Source organism: Copadichromis virginalis, linkage group LG8, assembly GCF_057382275.1.
Source record: "Copadichromis virginalis isolate Kocher_CV1m ecotype Utaka linkage group LG8, C_Virginalis_male_GT1.1, whole genome shotgun sequence".
In the NCBI taxonomy this organism is placed as follows: domain Eukaryota; kingdom Metazoa; phylum Chordata; class Actinopteri; order Cichliformes; family Cichlidae; genus Copadichromis; species Copadichromis virginalis.
In genome coordinates this window covers 13,735,272-13,750,800 of record NC_140625.1, presented here as the reverse complement: position 1 = coordinate 13,750,800, position 15,529 = coordinate 13,735,272, and the positions used below count along the sequence as shown (strand labels likewise).

Sequence of the window (15,529 nt, the reverse complement as noted above, 5' to 3'; positions counted from 1 at the left end):
AGCTCTCGCATCAGCATCAGCAGTGTCCCATCCTCCTCCTCCAGCCGCATACACACCACTGACGTTTCACGCACGCGTACTAAACACCCCGCAGTATCACTGGCATCATGAGCAGCCACCAACTGGGATTTATTTATCTGTCTTCTCGTTGCTTGGAAAGCCCACAGACAATTTTCAAAACACTGGTCCGCACTCATGTTTATTTACACAGAGGTCAAAGTTAAGGTTCAGCAGAGGAGCTTCCACATTATACAGAGATCAGAGTGCCGTGATCAGCGAGAGTCAGCAGGCTGCACGGTTGTCTGGGTAAAACAAATATTCCTCATATAACATATTAACCCATATAATTATGTTTATAAATTACAAACGATTGTGGAGAATTGTTTATTGGATGTAAAGTAATGTTTTGGCGCCCCCATCTGACTCTCAGCGGTACTGTGAATCCCTGTCGAACTGGTTGTTAAATTTGTGTATGAAATATACATTCACGCACACACACTAATAACGTCCCAGAGCTGGTATGGTGCATTTGTCAGGCCTTGATGAAGACTTTAAGTCACTACACATTGGTCAGTTTTACTTGCAGAATTGCTCCAGCAATAATAATAACATTAATAATAATAATAATAATAATAAATAAAAAATCTTACTAAACAGAGTGCTTCAGAAACTTTCCCCACCTACTGACCTTGTGTTCACTCTTGCGTTGGGCACCTGTTGGATAAGCCTTTAGAGCCATGTAAGACTTTAAAAAATAAAAATCATTGTATGAGCATAGTTTTTTTTCCCCCCCCCCTTGAATCAGCCACGAAGACCCAAACTTAAACAGTTGTAACTTAAAATTAAAAGTTTGCTCCATGCTGCAGGCACAATCTGACAGAGTGAAACAGTTACCTGATTTTTGACCACAAATACAAACAGCACCCTTAGATATTAGGTAAATATTTTATCATGATTTCATTAAATGCACACTTACAGCAGTGGAATGGAGAGAAACAAAGTTGGTTATTTGTAATAAAGTATTTCTTTAATTTCTAAGACTGTAAACTACTATAGTACAGCAAATATAGTACATTAGTGTTCAACTCCATGAGTCTCAATACTGACTTAAGGCACCAGTAGATTACATGAACTACAAATACTGTACACGTGGCATTTCAGTACTACAGATGGCTGCAATATTTCTTTGTTTCAGCAATTACTTGTCTCTTTTGTGTTCAGCTGACCAATAACCTGAAAGACAATAACATACACATCAATTATTACAGGTTTCACTGCATTCCTGCAACATAAAACAGCACAATCACATTCCTAGTTGTACTCTCTCTTCACCTCCTCCCACACACCTGGGGAGGGAGGCGTCAGGAGGAGGAAAGGAGAGCCCCGTTCAGAGTCTAGCAGATTTAGAGGAAGCTATACCCAACAGCATGGAGACATCGTTGGCTGAGGTCAGCCAGGCCCCACCATCCGCCACCAGGATGGCTCCAGTCGTGTAAGACGACGCCCGGCTGGCCAGGAAGAGAGCGCAGTGGGCCATTTCTGTCTTGTTGCCAGCTCGCTGCAAAGGAATGGACGGGAAAGCACCAGCAGCTTCCACTCTAAGACCACCTGAAAGTTTTAAGAAGAAACGAGCATCCTCAGATGATGTAAGCTACACGTATACACCATGATTACAGTATTTTTGACCCAACAGCCCTTAGGTGACTTCAAGAGCTCATGCTTTTAAATAATTTTGTAAAGATTGATATCATCATCATCATGAGGTAGTGATTTCTTTAAAGAATTCTAAGATAAAATGTGTTATAAAAATGTGCCTGAACATGCTTTACCTAATTGGCAATTTCTGACACTTCCTAGAATTCCTTTAACTGGATACAGCAAACATAGCATCACACCATAATAAACATCATACTCCCTTAACCAAAAATTAAATTTATCATGCTGATGCACGTGATTCACAGAGTGTTTCTAGCCAAATGACATTCTTCAGGGCTTTTAATCTGAAGTACCCATGAGAATCAATGCTGTAGATTTAACACTGCAGAGGCAGCTCATCCCAAACAGTGGCTTTGTACAAAAACTTTCTATATTGGAAAATTGACAAAATCAGGAATAAATGCTCGTTTCCAGCAGAAGCCTGCACAGTGGCAACAGTATCAATGCTTTGCCTGAAGTTGTTTTAGACTTTATAAGATCAAATACAGATCCCTTAAACTGACGGATCATTATTTAAGCTCAGTGTTTACCCAGCCTGCGGTAGCCCTCTGTCCCAGAGATGGGACCTGGAGCCACAGCATTGACTCTCACTCCACTGGGCCCCCACTCCACAGCCAGGTGCTTGGTCATGGCATCTGGGTACAAGAAAGACAGCATGGAGATATTAGATTTGCATTTTAATATCACTACACAACACACACACACACCCCAAAAAAAAAAAAAAAAAAAAAAAAAAAAAAAAAAAAAACACACCTCACCATTTGCTGCTTTGGCAGAGCCAGCGTGCACCTGCAGGGCCTGTCCTCTGTATCCAAGCGTTGCAGAGATGTTGACTATGCTGCCACCATGATCCTGAGTGAATCGTAATGCAATAAGTAATTTAATGTGCACTGCCCTCTTCTGGTGACTAGCATGTATTGCAGGAAAACAATCTTATTGAAGACTTTGATGTTGTGGCAGATAAAGCATTAACAACTGTACTTGTGGCTCTTTCAGCACAGCTCAGAAACACTGCATCACACAAACAGAACGAGCGCCGTACCTTGAACCACTTCTCATAAACCACCTTGCTGGTGTTGAATGTACCCAACGTGTCTATATCCAGAACGGTCTTGAAGGCATTGAAGGAGAGTGCGGTAGCAGGGCAGAGGAAGTTCCCAGCAGCATCTGTGATTGAAACCAGCACAGTAATTATGACAACTCCAAGGCAAAGAACTCTGCAGTGCCTAATTGCTGACATAAAGATCAGTTTGCACAGATGACCTGTATCTAACACTTAATCATGCTACAGTGATGCAACAGGGTAAAAATACAAGATAAAAAGATGAGGTATCAGGAAGGTTGATGATTAAACCAAAACCTTTCACACTTGACCTTTGAACAGAGTACATTTGCACTTATTTTGGCTTTAAAAATCATTTGGACCTTCAGTGGTTGGATTGCAAAGGTCAGGAATTGTTTGTGGCGGGGTGCCCCGCCTTTTTTTTGTTTGTTTTTTTCCATAAGATGCATGAGATATATAAAGCTGGTCTTTGTGCACGAGGCATCACATACTGTTAACAAGGATGTCCACACGGCCAAACTCTTTCAGGATCTCATCCACAGCAGCCATGATGCTGTCGGGCTGCCTCACGTCGATACACAGTGGAAGACAGCGCCGCCCTGACACAGCTGACAGCTTTTTAGCAGCCTAGGGATAAATATTCATTAACACTGGCATCTTCGTGTTATATAATGATCTTCTATGATTGCGGAAAGAGTGGGAAGAGTGAACCTCATTGAGCTTGTCTAAGTTCCTGCTGGCAATCACTGTGTCACAGCCATGCCTGGAAGACAGAGAAAATGTAGAACACTGCAGAGAGAACACATGCTGCATTGTGCTGATCAGAACCGGAAAAGATCATCAACCCATAAATAAAGAAGGTAGATATGAGGCAGGCAGGATGGAAAGTAAGGTAACAAAGGGTAGAACAGCACAAGGTTAGGCAAATGTAGCTTCATCATGGAGTGAGCCTCACTTGAGCCCTCTCTCATTTCTGTGTATTTTGCTATGAAAATGTACCTGATTTTCAGTCTAATTCTTGTGTAATCAGGAATACCTTGGCGTTTTCACCCAGTTGCCCTTCCTTATAAATGGTTTCTTGAAAGTCACCCTTTCACTGAGACCACTGAACCTTCAACTGAGGCTAAAGTAAACAGTAGAAGAATGAAATGAAGGGTCATCTCTCTGGTCCTTTGTCAGTTCTTTGCTGGATTTTTAGATACCGTTCATCTGCTGTAGACAGGGTTTTTGTCTACCACTTCATCCTTAAAGATGCAATTTAAAGTTGCTTCTTTGCAAAGTTTTATGTTATGTATAAACAACTTTCATTGCTTTAGTCTGAATCATTAAAGTAAAAAAAACAAAAAACAAACAAACATCACCACCTTTGGTTAGTGTTAAGTGGCTTAAACACTTAAAAACATCCTTCAGAAAATGGTCTGGTGCGAGGAGTGAACTGAAAATGAGTGAGACAGGAGCCAATGTCCAAAGAAAACCTTTCAAAGACCTTCAGAAAGCCCAGAGAACTGTGATTAAACTAAGTAAAATATAACAAATTGAGGGTTTGCGCGAGACCTCGGCACATTACCATGCACAGATCAATAATTAAAATGTTGTTAGAGTTCAATGTGATATTTTACTGACTGCAACAGGATTGGCTGTTACGGAGATGAGCAGGCAGATCTTCTCACCTCATGAAGATTTCAGCTATGCGCAGACCGAGTCCAGATCCTCCACCTGTGATAAAAGCAACCTGGTCTCTGTAAAATACAGTACACCCCATGAAACGGTCAGGAAAGAGACTAAAATCACACGTGCTGATGGAAACGCATATTTTCATGCTTACTTCAGTAAATCCGGACTGTAGATGTAAGTGTATGAAGTCAGACAGTCATCCGTGTCAACATCTTCAGGCAGCAGCTCTGCCTTTGTTTTCGACTCTGCCATGTTGATTGTCTGTAAGAAAAATAGCGAAAAGAAATGCAAAATAAAAACAAATAAGTTTTTTTTTTAAAATTGGGACTGTCATGTATTCAAACAAGTTTTATCCAGTATGACGCTCTTATTTTGAAATCTTTGCAGAGTGCAGAGACTTTAATGCAAGTTAGCAGCATATTTAAACACACGTTTGCGTAATTCCTGGCAAGGTGAGAGGTCATACTACAAGAAAACTGCATTACCAAAGCGGAACAGTGAAAATTGTGAAGCAGGCTCTCATTTATAGTCACTAATAAACGTTTTTAATAAAATACTGTCATTTAAAAAAATAAAAACGGCAAGCCGAGGACTTGCAAAATAACATGCCTCACTCAAAGCAGTGGTCTACCTCTGCTCCAGAGTACTGTGAGCTGTTCGTCTCTTTAAAATAGAGTTTACTATTACTATTGTTGTTGTTTTTGCCAACACCTTTAATTAACAGTATGGCTCCGTGTACTTGCAGCACTTCGTCGTGTTACCTGAAGAAGACGACGAGCTGGTTAGTAGCGCTGACAGTCCAATGCCTCTGTGCTGAACACGAAACACTAACACACGACCAGGCCCACCCGTATCTGCATTTATAGTTCACTCATTAGCACCTTTTTTTCTGGTAGGAACGATTTGTACCTTGGACGTTTACTTTTCGTATTTATTTAGTGGTGCATTGTGGGCAATGAAGTGGGCAATGAAGTCCGACAAGGGTGCATTCAAGACAACGAATACATCCCGGTCGAAACACGTTAAAAACGGCGGATATATATATATATATATATATATATATATATATATATATATATATGTGTGTGTGTGTGTGTGTGTGTATATATGTATATGTATGTGTATATATATATATATATATATGAATATACAAATAAAGCAAAGTTAAAATTCAAAAGGTGCTGTGAGTCCTAAACTTTAGAGGTCAAAGCTGGTTTGATTCAGACGGCACCATCCTCTGGAGGCAGTCTCCTCCCCAGCAAAGGAAAACCCTGTTATTATTCTGCTGCTCGTCTACAATCGCCATCAGCTTCTAGGATGGCACCAGCGAGGGTCTCCATCTGTAAACCAACCCCGAATTAAACGATTGAGGGTTTACGGTATCACGGCTGATGCTGATCAGTGTGCATTAGTGCAGTGTCCTCCTCCCTCACCCCCTATTGATCTTTACTTTGGAAAACACTGTTGGAGAGGACCCCGTGCAATGGATCCTCTAAATACTTAAGGGATGGATGTTTTTCTTTGCACTCAGGCTGCATGTCTGAGAGGATCAGACCTGCACTGTGAGTTCTTTGGTAACTTGATTTGTTTTTGTGAGGACGATGAAGCAGAACTCATAAGAGTGTGCAATAACATAAGCGATCCTGCATTTAACTTTAGTGTCATACTTTGTATTTTTAGATATTTTCTAATACTTCCAATAATAAATTGGAACAATTTAAGGTTAGTGTGTAAATTCGTCAGTTACGTTTGTAAAGTTGTTTTAATATATAGTTTCAGTGCACAAAAAAAATGCTTTCTAAGCCAAATTAATTTGAAGGAAAAATAATTAACACCGCTGTACAGCTGAAGAAATTATTGCCAAATCTGCATGTATGAATAAAAAAAAAACAAATTCTTAAATAGGGTTTCATGTGGTTTTCAGCACATGTATTTTAATCTTAAGCAGGCAGGTGGCGCTTTATTTCAACTTTTCATGACGGAATTCACAAAAAAAGTTTCAAAGCTCCAGTCCTCCAGTAAGACTGCATAACAATGCTTTCTTCTCCAATTACAGACATGATTCAACCAAAGGAGATTTGATTTTGTGCTCTGTGAAAGAAAGCATACCATACACAGCCTCTGCTGGTGTGTATTTTAATGTGCAAGGTTTCAACTCCACAGAAAGCAGGACGTTGGTGTGATTTTGACATAAAAAACAAAACAACATTATGTTTGTTTTATGGCAGGTTTTTAGGAGTATGTTGAAAACCCTCTTTCACTTTTTTGCTCATAATGACATGGTAGCACTTTATTTTAAAACTTCTTGCATTTTATCACTAGAACAAGCAGAGAAAAGTCAGAAATACAAACTGGATGTAACTTTGAATCCGTAAGTGTGTTTCAATGTTACAGATTCTCTTTAAAAGAGAGAACATCCTGAGGCAGGAACATAAATGAACATACAAAAGACTGCTATTATAGAGACACTCAGACTCAAAGTCTGAGACAGAGAATTGTTCCTGTGTCTGGCACAGCTCAAGTGATAAAGGTCCATTATTTCCTGCTGGCTCAGAGGACCTATAGGCCTACAGTGCTGACAGCTGCTCCTACATTCTGCCCGAGTGTCTGCGCTGAGTTTGTCTGTGCAGCTTTGTTCTGGCCTTCCGCTGATGGGTTTGACACGCTGGGCTGTCCTTCGTGCTCCAGACCCACCAGCCTGCTGCTGACTTCCCACAGCCTACAAGCTGCCTCATCGTCCAGGGCCTGGGGCGCTGGTTCCTTTTCGGTCATAACATCATAGTACCGCCCCGTCACCCCCTCCAGCTCCTCAGACACGGCCAGGTAGACGCTGGGCTGGGCCCCGTGCTCTGGGCTTTTCACCAACAATGAGAAAAAGGGACCTGGGAGGAAAGGTTCATTTTAATTCAACACCAAAAACTTTGCTTTCCACAGTAGAAAATGTTTATGTAGCCAAGGGGATTCAAACCAGATGTAAAAAAGCAGGAGGTGGATCTGACTGAGTAACATTAGCTTTAAACACACCCCGCTTTATCCTCCTACAACATCATCCTCTATTAGATGCAACTGGGAACTTGCAGGCCCTTTTTCTTAGGTTTTAAGGTGTTTTTATTTTTATTTATTTATTTTTGAAGTATTAGTATTATAGCCTAACCCTTATCCACAGATAAGGGCTTTAATTATTAAGTCTAAACCCTGGAATTTGCATTCCCTTAGCAGTAAAGTACATTCACAGCTTTAAAAAATATAGAAGGAAGTTGTCGTTGAAATCCTCATCTCCTGTGTTGGAGTTGCCAGGGTAACACTATACACTTAGAAAGAATATAGGTTAGAGGCAGGGAGGGGGCTGCATCAGTGTTTTATATACAGTGTAAGTGAACAACATTGCCACACTGCTGGTGTTTGATTTAAGAGGCTTTAATAGAACTGGGATGTCATTTCTTTGCTGATTCATATTTTAGATTATTTTACAGTACTGTGAAAAAGTCTTTAGCAAGCCTTCACTTCTTTATATTTTGCTGGAAAATGTGAAATATGTGCAGCGACTTATTGAAACACCTGCAAAAATAATTTTCTTGGATGTTGGCTGCTTTTGTTCTGTTCTCTGTCAAGATGATCCCACACTAGCTCAATAACGTCGAGGTCCGGGCTCTGCTGAGGCCAATCCATGACCGATTGTGTTCCCCTGTGTGTTTTTCTATCCAGCTATGCTTTTACTGCATTGGCAGTGTGTTCAGGATCATTGTTGTGCTGAAAAACAAAGCCATTACCACTCAGATGTTTTCCAGATGGTATTGCGTGGTGGATTGAAATCTGATGGCACTTTTCTGTGTTCAAAGAAGTCTTTTAGAAATCCTGGGGAAGTATTTCTCAAGACCACCATAATAAAAGAGCAAGTCTGGCTCATTGAAAGCAAAATATAAAGAAATGGGAAGTGGCTCAAGACTTTTGCACAGCACTGTAAGTCGAGAACCAGAGAAATAAATGTGCAGCACCTGCATTTTAGTTTTAAACAGTATAAAGGATGAACGTAGCTACTGTGACATCCAAAAGTCCCATTTTGGGTAACAGCTTATGATGAATATGTCGTTAGTCAATAAGCGAGTGGAAAATACCACAGATAATCCTACTTTTTGAAACATGGCATGACCAACGTTTACAAAATAGATTTAAGTTTGTATTCAGTATAACTAAACCCATGAATTTAGCAGGAAAGCATTTACATAGGTGAAGACAGAAAGCAGATTTCCCTCAGATGTCTTTTTGCAACTACATCTATCGCCATCTGGTGGTGTTCAGACAGATTGCATCAGCTTTCTGCATCAGCTTTATTTTTCCAACCCAGAAGCTACAACCATGTTTTACACTGTCTGTAATTGTGCTATTAAAAACTACATGACTTTGAGCGGTAACATGAGTTACAGTTAAAATTCATTTGTCACAGTGTTGAGCTATGCAACTAAAATTAAATAGAACTTATTTTAGATGTGTGTTACGTTATTTTAAATTTCCCCCCCAATTAATAAGAAAAAAAGAACAGTTCCTCTCCCGATGTGTTAGCGTCTACACAGACTGGGCTAAGTGTGGTGAGCTTTTATTGATTCGGGATCCAGTAAGGAAACGGGATACTCACTGAGCAGAGAGCTCGAGAACTGTGATTGGTGAAGGCCAGTGTGCCTCCCGAGCTCCGTGGCAACAACTCCCGGGTGCACCGCATTCACTGTGACTCCTGTGCCTGTTGCACACAGCATTGTTTAAAAATACATACCGCACATATACGTGTCCACTGGCCAATTACAAACAAGAACACAGGCCGTACTCTCTCCCACACATGCCCACATATACAGCAGCCAGTAGACTTGCCTTGTAATCGCTTGGCGAGCTCTCTGGTGAACAGAACATTGGCAAGCTTGCTCTGACAGTACGCCTGCTTGGTATCAAACTTCTTTTTCTCCCAGTTCAAGTCCTCAAAGTCAAGCTTTCCAACAATGTGGGCGAGAGAGGCCAGGTTGATCACTCTGCTGGGGGCGGACTCTTTCAACTTATCCAGCAGAAGATTCGTCAGTAAGAAGTGGCCTGGTGGGAGACAAACTCAGAATCAGCTCGTGACGGACGAAGGGAAATTTCACTGGAATGCATAGTCAGTCTAGCTTGTGATTTTTAGAGGTTAGTGTGTACCTAAGTGATTCACTCCAAACTGCATGTCAAAGCCGTCCTCTGTCTTCCACTGTGGACACCTCATGACCCCAGCATTGTTTATCAGTATGTCCACATGCGGCTCCTCTACAGTAGAAACAGTGTTACAGAAGCAGGCTTTACTCCCGTACCTTAAACTGAACTGTTCTGGGTTCATCACCTTGTTTGATCCTCTCTGCAAACTCTCGGATTGACTTCATGGAGGCCAGGTCGAGGCGACGTGCATAAATGTGAGGATTCAGGGTTTTCCCCCGAATTTCCTTTGCAGCTGCTTCACACTTCTCCATATCGCGACATCCCATAATAATCCGACCACCTGATGATGTTGAGAATTTTTTTATTTTTTTAAAAAGGCAAGGTGTGTCAGTGAGAGAGAAGTAGTTGCACCTTTTTGCACCAAATCAGAGGGGAATCAGGTTCTCCATACCTCTTCTAGCCAGTTCTCGGGCAGTCTCTTTTCCAATGCCTGTGTTAGCTCCTGTTATAACCACAGTCTTTTCATTAATGGTAGCCTTACTAGGACACCGGCCTCCAGTCATACGGTCTCTATGAAAATAATTAAACAAAGGTTTATTGGTATCTTATTCAAACACTGGAGACTGCCACTCACCCTCCTGAAGGATGTCTCAGTTCTTTAAATGTACCTCGAGAAGGAGCAAAAAGAAGCCGTGAGCATGACACACAGATCACTGAGTGTCAAAACTTTCTGCAAACTCATCTGGCAGCATCAGCAAAACAGTGAGCAGATGATTCGGGTGAATCTCACATTATGCTGGGACTGCTTTAGAATGACAGCTCTGAAGCAACATCTAAGTTTGTTAAAGGCCCTGACTCCTTTCTCGCCTGCTCTGCTTGCATCTCAGGTGGGAGGTTAGGTCAAGTCAATTTTATTGATACGCCACGTTTAAAAACAACAAGACTTGACCTAAAGTGGGTTTTTCTTCAGTTCAGGCGAATAAATCAACATCGTAAGCCTAAAACACAAGGAGAGGAGGCGAGGGCATGCAGAAAGTAAGATATGAGAAGAGCGGCAAGATTTATTTCACTCGAGCAAACAACCAGAGGTCGTCACACCTGTGAACATTACATAACCACCCTCAGATCTCAGTTCACAGCTTAATTGGCCTGCAGCAGCTAATCTACATAGCTGCTTTTATAACTCAGCATTACTGTTGTTTTTCTATCCAGCCATCGATTTTCTTAACCACTGGGCAAGTCAGGGTCGTGGGAGGGCAGGGTACCCAGGGAGAACATGCCACCACACAGGATTATTGCCTGTAAAGTGCTTCGTACTTATTTAACAGGACGTTCATCACAGTGAGAAGGTCCTGGGTTCAAATGGGGAGTTTGCAAGCTCTCCGGCTTCCTCCCACAGTCCAAACACATGCATGGGTTAGGTTAATGAAATGAAATCAGAGAGGCTTTACAGTGTGTCAGTCTGAGAAGGGAGCCTGCATTAACACAGTGTCTGAAATGTTCATTCTGCCGGTTTTATTTGTGTTTCATCACATTACCAGAAAAAAACCTGATCCGGTATCGACTTGATATTGTATTGCCCGCTCTAAGTTCAGCATATAGCCCGATGAATTGTGTTGGATAAATAAATTGCTTATAATAAGCTTCCTTTATAGGTTAAAAGTATTGCACAGCACTACCCAAAATGTTCTTGTTTTTGTTCTGACTAAGTAAGGCAGAAAATCAAAAATCACCCTGCCTTCACGCTCTTTAATGTGCGAACAGAATTTCATTAACACCTTTTGAATCTGTAAAATCTGCTCTATTCAGCTATACCATTTAGCCAAGAAGGCTGTACCTTGTGGGGTTGTGTAAGAGTGAAGTGTTTCCCTTTCAGTTACTCCAAAAACTACTAAATAACGTGACAATACCCAGTATGACGACTCTCTGTCACTGAATTGAATGCACTTGAGAAATGACACATTTCCAGTGTAAATTAAGCACCCAGAAACATCGCAGTGTACTCATTGTTAGGTATTTTGATACCATAGTAGCATTTACAGGATATTGTTTTATACAGGAAAACTGTTACTCAATATGGCCCATCTACTAGTTGTTTTTCTTTTTCTCTCTGACCCAAGAATTAATGTGTAGGACTCACAAGCTGGTACCCCAAGGTCGAAAACACCACAGAGATGAGACCACTTCCTTACTCCCATCCTCCCTTTTCTTTATCTCCTGGAAAAGGCTCGTTAAAGGCTAGGTGGTTTGTTTCAGAATTCACTAATGAAAGAACTCTGTATTTTATGTCTAGGAGTGTATTTTGCTGGGATGATCATAAATTATAGCTGAACTGATAAACTACACAGGATACTTCTTTGCTCACAAGGCAGGAAGACGTTTCCTTATTTGGTCTGTACCGGTTTGAACTGGGAAAGCTGACACACGAACCTTTTTTTTCATCTATATAAACTGCTGTGTATCAAATAAACCTTTGAGTTGATTTGGGAAGGCAACCTGAAGCAGTCTGTGTTTCCTTGTTCTCCCAAGCTGCTCCCGGCGCTGTAACTAACCCAGCTGAACGGCATACCTGAGTGTTACTTTAAATAATTAGGAATCTTAGAAGGAAAGGACAAAACTCTGCTTATCGCTCACGCCACGGAGGAAACCCGGGAAGGCAATTTCCTTCACTCATGATGATGATTAGTTACTCACTTCAGTAAAACAGCGCATCCAAACACTGTTCCAAAGACAGACACGGGTAAAATATATCTGCTCATAACTTCGGAATAAAAAAAAACAATCAAAAACGAACTAACGTATCCACGCCTGATTTAGAAACACTACTGAGTAGGAAGACAAGGTTACACGCGCGTAAATTTTGCGTCATCGCCCTGTGACGGGCCCATTGCAATGTGGGAAATGTAGTTTCTGAGACAAGGAAACAGCTTGAAACTTGGACAGTCTGGTTTGTGTCACTTTGATTATGACATTAAAATTTTCTTAATGTCTGTGAACGCATCAATAGTCAACATTGATCGCTTTTATTTCGCTTAAAAATAAAATAGTACTTTCTAATGACAAAATAAAAGACTGGGGAAATGGCATAAAGTGGGAATATAAGGAATAAGAGTCAGTAGACAGCAAGAATCCACCAGCCTAAGTTTCAATTCAGTAGGGTACTTTTCTCCAGTATTTATTTAAAGGTCAAGTTTCCACACGTTTTGGTTTTCCACAGTTCAAAATAATCCCCTTTTAACCTACACGAAGCCAAAAAGTAGTTTGTCTTCTGTCTTCAGCTACTCACTTTGGTTTCTCTTATTTTAAGGCCACACTCCCTTTAAGCCAGCTTTCTTCTGATTGGCTGCTCCTCACAAACAGCTGTACTTCTTTGACATCACACAGGACCAAAAGTAGAAAAAAAAGATCTGAAATTACATGTTTGCAGGAGTCTAAAACCTGTGCTTTTGCCTAAGAAGACATATGCTGATGTCATTGTTTGAAACGTCCATTTTTTATATATGAGCATCTAACGTTTTAATAGGGTATGACATTAAATAAGAAAATCTTCTTCTTTAAAATACTTTTTTACCACTCAAAGCAAATGTTGCAACAGTTCCCAGATATTTAGTTGATGGAAAGGGTTGTTAAGGTCGCTAACTAGTCTTCATATTAATGTGGAAACAGAAGGGTTTGTCCCATCTCTGAGGGAACTTTCTGCTTTTGTACTTTTCCTTCTTCTTGGCTGATCCAATTACCCAATATGGGTCACGGGGGGCTGGAGCCTATTCTAGCTGTTGGGTGAGAGAGTACATCCTGGACAGAGAGACAGAGAGAGGCAAAAAAAACCCCACATTTGCGGCCACACCTATGATCAGTTTAGAATCACCAGTTAACCTAACCAACTGTCTTTGGACTGTGGGTGGAAGAAGGCTTTTCTGGTTCTTGAGGCCTTGTGTAAATTCCTCTTAGGACACTGCGGTTCGAAGTGAAGCTAGGATACAAAGTAATGCAGTAAACACTACATGAAGATGAATTTGAGAACATGGAAAAAAAAAAAACAAGGCCATCATCTTTCAAGAGGCGGAAAACTTTAGGTGACACACAAAAAAGTGAAAACTGGGACGTGAGTTTTGTGCCTGGAAAAAAAAAGGAGTGAGGAGGGGAGGAGAGGAGTAGCAGCCCTAGTTGTTCACAGCTTGGAGGTGTGTGTGTTTGTGTCCTCAGTGTATTTGACCCTTCATGCTCTCTGCTGTCGGCGCACAGTTCTTGACCTTCACGATGATTTATGACAGCTCCGTTCCCACGATAACCCCGAGGAAAGTCTTCGCCTCGCTGCCTGTTGGCCTAATGGTGCAGCGCACTGTGAGACACCTGAATGCCTCCGAGAGCTGCTGAAGATGCAGCTATTCAATACCCAGCACTTCCCCAACAAGGATTAAAACAACATGGGTCAGATTTTTTCACTTTCAGGAAACTAAAGATCACATTCCCCTGTGCTGCCCCTTTTTATACGAGTCATTCTTCTTTTTCCTAAAACCTTAGCTGCCATAACAGCTTATTTTTCACTGTCAATATGTAATCTGAGTCTAACTTGCCTCTCTTTGTTATTTCGATGCTGGGTGAAAAGGGAAAATAAGGAAAAGTATAAGGAGCACAGTTTGCTGGTCTGATATAAATTAGCAGTCCAATCACTTCCACGTATAAAAACAAGAGGATGTATAAAACCAAACACCTAGACGTGCAGACTGCTTCTACAAACATTTGTGAAAGAATGGATCGCTTTAAGAAAACAACTAAAGAGACAGAAACTATTATGAAAACTGGTTTATTTTATATCTCCTAGTTTGAAATGAAGCAATAAAAACATGTATAAAACATCACAAACTGTAACATTATACAAATGCTTACGTCCTGTCCTGCTGATGCAATGGAGACATCTTCCAGTGACAGTCTTTATCCGTGTGTGTTTGAGGAGGCTCCTAAACCCACCGACACAGAAGTGCATGTTCACAACTCCCTCTGTGCAGGCGGAGTCAGGACCCTCCTCACCCTGGGTGAAGAGGAGTGGTGCTGTGGCCAGTCAGGTATGACTCTGTCCACTCTCAGCTGCCCTGCAAAGCAATAACACAAGAAAGACTTAATTTTAACACAAAACAGCATTTCCATAGTAGGTAGCTGCAGCATGTTGTTAAAATGCTATTTTAAACTCAACATATATACACAATAACTATAAATAAACTTAGACCTACAGTACTGTAGGGCGATGATTTATACCAGCTATTGGAAGCATTTAGTCTTCAAGACAGTTTGTAGCCAATATGAGGTGATAACTTAACACAGCACCACTCTCCAGTTTGTCACTTGGTCATCCATCCTTCTCATCGGGTTGGGGTAAGGCTGTCTTCTGGGTGGAGCATCTCTCTGTGTTAGCGCCGTCTGGAATGCTGGGAGAGGACAAGCGTAAAGCACCTGAAGACAAAAAGACAAAGAGAAAAGGATGAATTCACAGATCACTGATTTGTTCAATTTACTTTTCTTCTGTTATGTGTTTTCACCTTACCTGTGATCCCTTAGCCACAGGCTATATCTTATGTAAAAACAAGAGACTACAGTCAGTTCACGACATCATTTTTAAACCATTTCTACTTATTTGTGTTGACATTAAGTACGGACTTACCTTTGTCCTGCATGGTGAGCTAGAGCGTGAGAAAAAATATGTAAGTCATTTAAACAGTTACCTGTGATATTAACAAAAATAGAAGTAACAACACCTAAAACACTACCTTACAGTCACACAGGCAATGTCACATATTAAGAAAAAAACAATACATTTCACATGTGTTAGTTAATATTCTTTAAAAGTCAGATATTCTTAGTTAGCTGTGTTACAAACATCACAAGACACAAAGGCTTAACTTAAAC

General features: G+C 40.9%; 2 protein-coding genes across 4 annotated transcripts; both read right to left on the bottom strand.

Moving 5' to 3' along the window:
- Window positions 1-931: 931 nt before the first annotated feature.
- On the bottom strand, window positions 932-5,395 carry decr2 (2,4-dienoyl CoA reductase 2, peroxisomal). Of its 2 annotated transcripts, none has more exons than XM_085465969.1 (10): window positions 5,215-5,395; window positions 4,605-4,714; window positions 4,450-4,518; window positions 3,491-3,542; window positions 3,271-3,406; window positions 2,759-2,883; window positions 2,475-2,568; window positions 2,247-2,351; window positions 1,347-1,608; window positions 932-1,233 (listed from the first exon to the last, which is right to left on the bottom strand). In XM_085465969.1, the coding sequence occupies exons 2-9, from the start codon at window positions 4,703-4,705 to the stop codon at window positions 1,388-1,390; spliced, it is 903 nt and encodes a 300-aa protein (XP_085322095.1). In that variant the 5' UTR covers window positions 4,706-4,714; window positions 5,215-5,395; the 3' UTR covers window positions 932-1,233; window positions 1,347-1,387. The 2 variants fall into 2 exon arrangements, with proteins under 2 accessions (XP_085322095.1, XP_085322094.1); XM_085465968.1 differs by having other exon boundaries at window positions 1,420-1,608.
- A 960-nt stretch (window positions 5,396-6,355) lies between these two features.
- Window positions 6,356-12,491, bottom strand: LOC146702901 (retinol dehydrogenase 13-like). Of its 2 annotated transcripts, none has more exons than XM_085465966.1 (7): window positions 12,320-12,491; window positions 10,077-10,195; window positions 9,810-9,965; window positions 9,632-9,736; window positions 9,317-9,529; window positions 9,087-9,188; window positions 6,356-7,335 (listed from the first exon to the last, which is right to left on the bottom strand). In XM_085465966.1, the coding sequence occupies exons 1-7, from the start codon at window positions 12,382-12,384 to the stop codon at window positions 7,013-7,015; spliced, it is 1,083 nt and encodes a 360-aa protein (XP_085322092.1). In that variant the 5' UTR covers window positions 12,385-12,491; the 3' UTR covers window positions 6,356-7,012. The 2 variants fall into 2 exon arrangements, with proteins under 2 accessions (XP_085322092.1, XP_085322093.1); XM_085465967.1 differs by lacking the exon at window positions 12,320-12,491 and adding an exon at window positions 10,294-11,576.
- Window positions 12,492-15,529: the final 3,038 nt, after the last annotated feature.